Below are 7,217 nucleotides of genomic sequence, written 5' to 3'. Positions count from 1 at the left end.
TTACCTGAGGCACCGACCACAGGGCAGCGGGTCAAACAGGTGGTGGGCAGATTGCAAGGAGTCACCTGTGATGGCTCTGGTTTTCCTGTGACAGAAGGATCTGGTGATGGCGGTGCTAATTACCCTCAGCGCAGCCTTCCTGTTCTCAGTAGTGGCCCCTGAGTACCAAACACCCAGGCAGTAGGAGAGCATGCGCTCCACAGAGGAGCAGTTGAAGGCCAGCAGCTTCTGGTCCAGGTTATTCTTCCTCAGGACATGGAGGAATCCAGCCGCTGCTGAGCCTTCTTTAAGCAACTGGCTATATGGCCTATAACAAGAGGTGAAATTGCTGAATTTTGAATGGAATTTTTCAAATAAACTGTTGATCTACAGTTGATCAGTTACACGTTTTTACGTTTTTACAACTTCTCCATCCACCCATCCACCTGTTCGTCATCTGTCCGTCCGTCTGTCCGTCCGTCTGTCCGTCTGTCTGTCCGTCTGTCTATCCGCCTGTCCGCCCACCCGCTTGCCTGCTTATTTGAGGCCAGGTCGCGGGGGCAGCAACCAATGCAGAGAAACCCACATCTCCCTCTCCCCAGCCACCACTTCCAGGTTATCCGGGGGAACACAGAAGCTTTCTCAGGCTAGCCAACAGATATAATCTCCCCAGTGTGTCCTGGGTCTAACCACTGGCCTCCTCCAGGTAGGACATGCCCAGAATACCTCACCCAAGGGGTGTCCTGATCAGATGCCTGAAACACCTCAACTGTCTCCTTTTAACGAGAAGGAGTGTCATGATTCGGCTGTGTGCAGGCAGGATGAGGACCCAAACGCAAGCTCACGGGAAAACAGGACTGAACTCAAAATACAGCTTTATTGCTGACAAAAGATAAAGGCAATACAAAATAATATGATACTAAACTGGGAAGTACTAAGGAACTGACTAACGAGGAATCACACGGAGGGGCACACAGTCATGAGGGAGAACGCGACACAGAACTGAGGGAGACGCAGACATAAATACACAGAGGGGTAACGAGGGAAGTGGGAGCACACGGGGAACACAGGTGACACTGATAATCATAACAAGACATGGCAGGACTAAACGCAACACTGACAGGAGACTGTCAAAGTAAAACAGGAAGTAGAGGTTCAGACAGGAGGAGAGAGAGCACGGGGAGAGCACAGACATAACGGGCTGGGGAAAACATGGAATAAAACACAAGGAGAGATGAGGGCTCACAGATACACAGAGGGGCACACAGGGGGTAAGAGTCACAAGGGGAAAACACATAAGGAACAACGTAACAGAGCAACCCAGGAAGCATGGCCTAAATAAGGAACAAAATACATGAAAACTAAGAATACTGGGCCAACATGGCCCAGGACCATGACAAGGAGTAGCGGCTCTACTCTGAGCCCGTCTCAAATGGCTGATCTCCTCACCCTGTCTGTGAGGGAGAGGCCAGCCACCCTTCAGAGAAAGCTAATTTCTGCTGCTTATATCCACAATCTCATTCTTTCAGTCACTATCCAGAACTCGTGACTGTAGGTCAGCAGTGTCAGTGTCAGCATTACAGCAGCTGTGACCACTCCCACTCCAAACTTCCCTCACTTGTGAACAAGGTCCCACGAAACTCTTCCACTTGGGGCAGCAACTTCTTCCTGACCCAGAGTGGGTGCTCCACCCTTTTTCAGCGGAGGGCCATTCCTTCAGACCTACATGGCCAGACAACCCAGAATCCTGGAGCCCCCTCGACAGGATACCCTGAGGTATGCGGTCGAATGTCTTTTTCAGTTCCACAACCTGTATTTTGTGGACTTGAACAGGGCATTGAACCCTGTTTGGCAAACTCCCACACACTCTCACCCATGCTCGTCCAGAGTTTGCGACCTGGAAGAAAACCCTATTGTTCCTCTTAGATCTGAGGTTCAACTAATGAACAAACTCTTTCCAGTACCTGTGAGTAGACATCCTTGGGAGGCTCAGGAGTGTGATCCCTATAGATTGAGCACAGCCCTTCTTAAAGATGGGAACTAATACCCCAATTTGCCAGTCCAGTGGCACCACCCCAGATCTTTATGCGATATTGCAGAAGCATGTCAAGCAAGACTGCTCTACAACATCTAGATTACAGGTGTCGAACTCCAGGCCTCGAGGGCCGGTGTCCTGCAGGTTTTAGATGTGTCCTTGATCCAACACAGCTGACTTAAATGGCTAAATTACCTCCTCATCATGTTTTAAAGTTCTCCAGAATCCTGGCAATGAACTAATCATTTGATTCAGGTGTGTTGAAACAGGGTGATATCTAAAACCTGCAGGACACCAGACCTCAAGGCCTGGAGTTTGACACCCCTGATCTAGATCATTTCAGGAACTCAGGGGCTGTAGCTCATCCCCTACATGGGGCCTGCCACAAAGGAGTTGTTTAACTTCTTCAGTAACCTTGCCCCTAGTGATGGGCGAGTTGTCCCCCTCTTCCCCAGACTCTGCTTCCTCTAGCAAAGGCATGTCAGTGGGATTAAGGAAGTCCACAAAGTATTCCTTCCACCTCCAGATTATGTCTTCAATAGAAGTCAAAACTTCCCCACCTGCAGTACACACCGTGTGAGTAGAGCACTACTTTCCCCTCCTGAGTTGATTGAGTAATAATGAAGTCGGTTTATGTAGTTTAAGTTTCTTACAGGCAAAAGTTTCAGATGTCGACATGCGGCATACTTCTGATCCTCATTTGTCTTTAGGTGCATAACACCAGTTCAGTCACATCAAGAGATAATAGATGAATAAGAAAACATTGCACACATAATATTTATTCACATTTATTTTATTATACATGATACAGATTTTTTTCTTCATTGAGCTTTTCTGAAAGGCAGTTTTAAATGTTTGTGGTATTAGCTTTACATACTCTACTCAAGTTGTTTAAAAAAAACAAAAACATGCTGACCTGAATTTTAGACACATACACATTTCTTTTCTTTAAACATTTCTGAATGGAAGCTTTAAATGTTTGCAGCATTAGCGTTAGAAAAATTGTCTCAATGTGTCCTTTACTTCCACTGTTTTTATTATGCTGAACTGAACTTTAGACACACACAAACACACTGATTTCTCACAAATACTTCTACGAGATCTTTTGCAGGAACTGGCCCCATCCTCCCACAGTCCTCTCCATCAGGATCTTTCCCTTTCCAATCATCGGGCTCAAAAAACTTCCAAAATGTCAAACTAAAGGATGAAAAACAGAAAGAATGTTAAGAGTCAAGTAAAGTAAGTAAGTAAAACCTGAACTTTGATTCTGGAAATGAACAAAAGTGTTTTTGTAATGTGTTTAGTCTTTTTATATGACACTATTGGATGTCATAAAATTTGTCTTCTCTTTCCCTGTGTTTGTGTTCTGTCCTGGTCTCTGTGTGTGTTTCTTCTCTTTCTTCACTTTCCACTTACCTCCTCACTCACTTTAATAAAATGCTACTGGGATTGTCTGATTTTTGCTATCTATCTATCTATCTATCTATCTATCTATCTATCTATCTATCTATCTATCTATCTATCTATCTATCTATCTATCTATCGATCGATCGATAGATAGATCGATCGATTATAGATTATACTTCGATCGATCGTAGTATAATCTAATTGGATTGAATCAAAACTTTCATTTAGTGGGGAGCCATCCACCCACAACCATCTGCCCTCTTCTGCTAAGTTTGTCAGTCCGATCCAGAAAGGGATGTCATGTATCTCCTTTTGTTGTTGAACATTTTTCCTCAAGAAATTCTAAACAGGAACATTTGATTAAATTATTTTGGGAATCTTTCAGTCGTGTGATGATGAAACATCAGGGTGAGAACATGAACCTGCAGAAATGTTTTATACCTGCTCTTCTTCACTGTCTATCTTAACCAGGTCTCCTCCCTTACTTTTACATACAGTTCTGCTCTCATTCCAGGAGGATGAATTGGTGGAGAAGTAATAGAAATTTCCTCCATGTTCCTTCCAGTCATCCTCACATTTATAACATGGTTCATCTTTGAAGAGATTACAGGAAGATATATCTTCAGGTGCAACAAATCATGTTTATGTTTGTGTGATTTGGAGGCAGAAGGAGGTTCCTCTGTCCTGCAGTTACAGTTTATCTTATCATTTCTGACAGTCCATCAACTTTATTTCAATCACAGGATAAAAAACATGTCAAAGACAAAATCTAAAACTTACTCATGTTTACTTCAGGAGGTTGTGAGGTTGTGGTTGTAGGCTTTATTGTGCTGCAAGGTTGTGTTACTGTTATGAAAAAGAAATTTAAAAAAGTTTACTCAATAAATTTTTCAGCAATCACCTCTTTTTTTATTCTGGGGTAGCAGGATGCTCTTTTGATCCTGTATATGTTTTTATTCCATCTCTTTCTGCAGATACAAGTCATGGCGACAAGTTAATAACTTATTCATTTTAATTTCAGGCTGCAATGGACATGTGGGCGTCACTGTATTGCATGGTTTGATTTCAGGCTATCTCTCTGAAAAAAATAAAACTAAAACAAAACAAACAAAAAAACAGAAAAAACAGAACAGAAAATGAATGTTGGGAAAGTAAAAGTTTAGGAGAAATATCGTGTTATGTGATTAAATTCCAGAGGTCATAAACAAAATTCAAAGTCCACAATTGCAGTGTAGGAGTCTCATTTTATTAACCGTGACATGAATTTTAAAACTTCCCCGATCCAATTCAATTTTTCTGAGCATTTCCTTGGTTTTCAAAAGCTCAAACACTTAAATAAGAAAAAAAATGCAACTCAGTCAGTACTGTTTTTGGCTTCACTTAATCTCTGTAAAGAATATCTGCCTTTGATTTTCCAGGGTCAATAGCCAAGGAGAAGGTCTTATTACTAGAACCGCTATTATTTCAGCAAACTTGTAGTCACGATTTTGTTCACATATGAGCAGGCTTTGGTAGCATGTAAACAATATATCCATATAAACAGAGAGTAGAGTAACTTGGCTGATTTTGGTTCAGCTTAAAATCTTCTTTATTTATTGATGTGTTTATTTTGTCTTGGACATCACTGATATGCTGCAACGAAGTAGTTAGTGAATTCCTTCAGATTTGGTGTGAGTGTGATAAAGAATATTTAACAAAACATCCTGTCAAAATTACATTCATCAGGTACTAAAACCGGTAATAAATTTCTGACATATTTTGATTATGTCATAACCTATTATAGATATGTTATAACACAATTTTCATATTTTTTAGTTATGAATTAATATTTCATTAACTGAATGCAGTATGAATGAATAAAGTATTTTATTATATAACTGTTTGGTAAAATCATGTGTTTTAATTTTAAATTTTATATAATTTGTATGTTTATGCTAATATTAAAAATTAATATAATTAATATGTTAAAAATAAATGGTAAGTCAGACAGTTATCTTTTACTGACAGCTACCAGTGTGTTGCATGAGAACCATGAAGAAGAATAAGTTAAATATATGAACATAAAATACTATAAAAATTATTTAATGTAAAGTAAAACATTATGAATTTTTGACAGGTTTTATTAACTTTAATAAATACAAATTTGACCATCTATGTTGCTTAAGAGCTTAAGCTTTATTGTATGTTGGCCCAGTGGTTCTTAACGGGTGTGCCATGAGGTAAGCAAGACATTTTGAGGAAGTAGGTGTTCTTCAGGGAGATGAAACAGCATTTTAAAATACCACAATGACAGTGGGAGTTAAATAAAAAAAGAAAAATGTAGGGAGTCACATATATTGTGAATAACAATTTTTGTTGCTAGTTTTAATTAAACGTGAGCTGCAAACCAACACTCTTGCCAATGGTTTCATGTCTTGTGTGTGTGTGAATTGTCTTGTGTATTGACTTTCATGTATCTTTCATGTCAGATGTGATTTTGTATTTTATGAGCGTGAAATCATCTCTTCACAGACTTCCTGTGGCTGCAATAACGTGCTGAAGTCAGAAGATGGCCAGTGCATTTGTGAGCTAACAGCACATATAAATTCTGTTTCTTTGGTAGTTTAAAGCAGATCAGAAATGTTATTGACTTTAAATAAAGTTTATGAATAAAAGTGTTTAAACTCACAGAAGCAGAACGTCAAAAAGACAGCAGTTGCCAGGAGAACACAGACAACCACCACCGCCCCTATTTTTGTGGTGACCTTTGACCCTCTGTTTACTTGTTCATGTTGAGGTTCAAAAACTTCATCTGTTGAATATTTAGAGGAGACAGAGGGTGGATTAATTAAATAACACAAAATAATGTAGCTGTGTACAGGTAAAAGGACACTGAAATATTTATTAGTAATGATCCAGTATTTATGAGTTATAGCATTTACAGCTTGGAGGACCACAGCTGCAAAGAAACACTGACATGCTAAATAAGGGATAACCACATGTCAAATACATCACAAGCCTCAATCGTTCCTCTTTTTATCATTTTCTAAGTCACTTTAAACTTACAATTAAATGTCTGTCTTGGCATTTTCTCCTACCAATAAAACTGAACAAAGTCTGAATGCTTATATTTTGCAAATGTGCAGAGTAAATATCATCATCTATAGACTTGCAGCATGATGACAGATTTTAAGATATGTGCAGATGATCCTGTTTTAATTCCAGAATAAACATATTGTGTTCAAATAGCTTTTATACAGAACAAAAGAAAAGTCGTCTTTACCTTCCCCCACATTGCCACTGTCTGAATGGCTCATCGTTTCAGACTTAAAGATCCTGAGTTCAGAATTAGTCCAGCTGTCTCTGAATAATAGAAGAATTTTAATAAAGATTTATGTTTTACTGAAGCTTTTGACAATAGAAGAAAAACAAGTATTTGGCGATATTTCTCCTGAAGCTATGTTTGCTCTTCTCTTTAGGCTGTTCAAAAGAAACACTGTACCTCATTTTCATGTTTCACAACTTTCTCATGAATCATGAAAACGGGGAGGAGACTTCATCCACAGTCTACTTCCTCATATTTGAATAACACTTTTTCACAAAATCCATTTTTATACATTTCATGGAAACAACCGTTCGTTTGTAAATTAATAAAAATACCACAAGGACCACAGCCCTGCAGGCGCTGCAATCTACTCCAGAGTTTGATTGCAGGACTCACAACCTTCATCTCTTTTCCCCTTCCTAACACAAAAAACTGACATCACCAGGAATTAGGCATGGAGAGCTGCTAAATTCAAAATATGACCTCACAGTG

The 7,217-nt window shown here is 39.5% G+C and overlaps 1 protein-coding gene across 1 annotated transcript; it reads right to left on the bottom strand.

The window, feature by feature from the left end:
• On the bottom strand, nt 1-6,824 carry LOC112843591 (natural killer cells antigen CD94-like). Its single transcript, XM_025902553.1, has 6 exons — nt 6,684-6,824; nt 6,090-6,212; nt 4,202-4,267; nt 3,863-4,014; nt 3,672-3,763; nt 1-307 (listed from the first exon to the last, which is right to left on the bottom strand). The coding sequence occupies exons 1-6, from the start codon at nt 6,715-6,717 to the stop codon at nt 1-3; spliced, it is 774 nt and encodes a 257-aa protein (XP_025758338.1). The 5' UTR covers nt 6,718-6,824.
• Between the last annotated feature and the right edge of the window lie 393 nt (nt 6,825-7,217).

Source organism: Oreochromis niloticus, linkage group LG22 (genome assembly GCF_001858045.2).
Source record: "Oreochromis niloticus isolate F11D_XX linkage group LG22, O_niloticus_UMD_NMBU, whole genome shotgun sequence".
Lineage (NCBI taxonomy): Eukaryota > Metazoa > Chordata > Actinopteri > Cichliformes > Cichlidae > Oreochromis > Oreochromis niloticus.
This window is presented reverse-complemented; position numbering and strand designations above follow the sequence as displayed.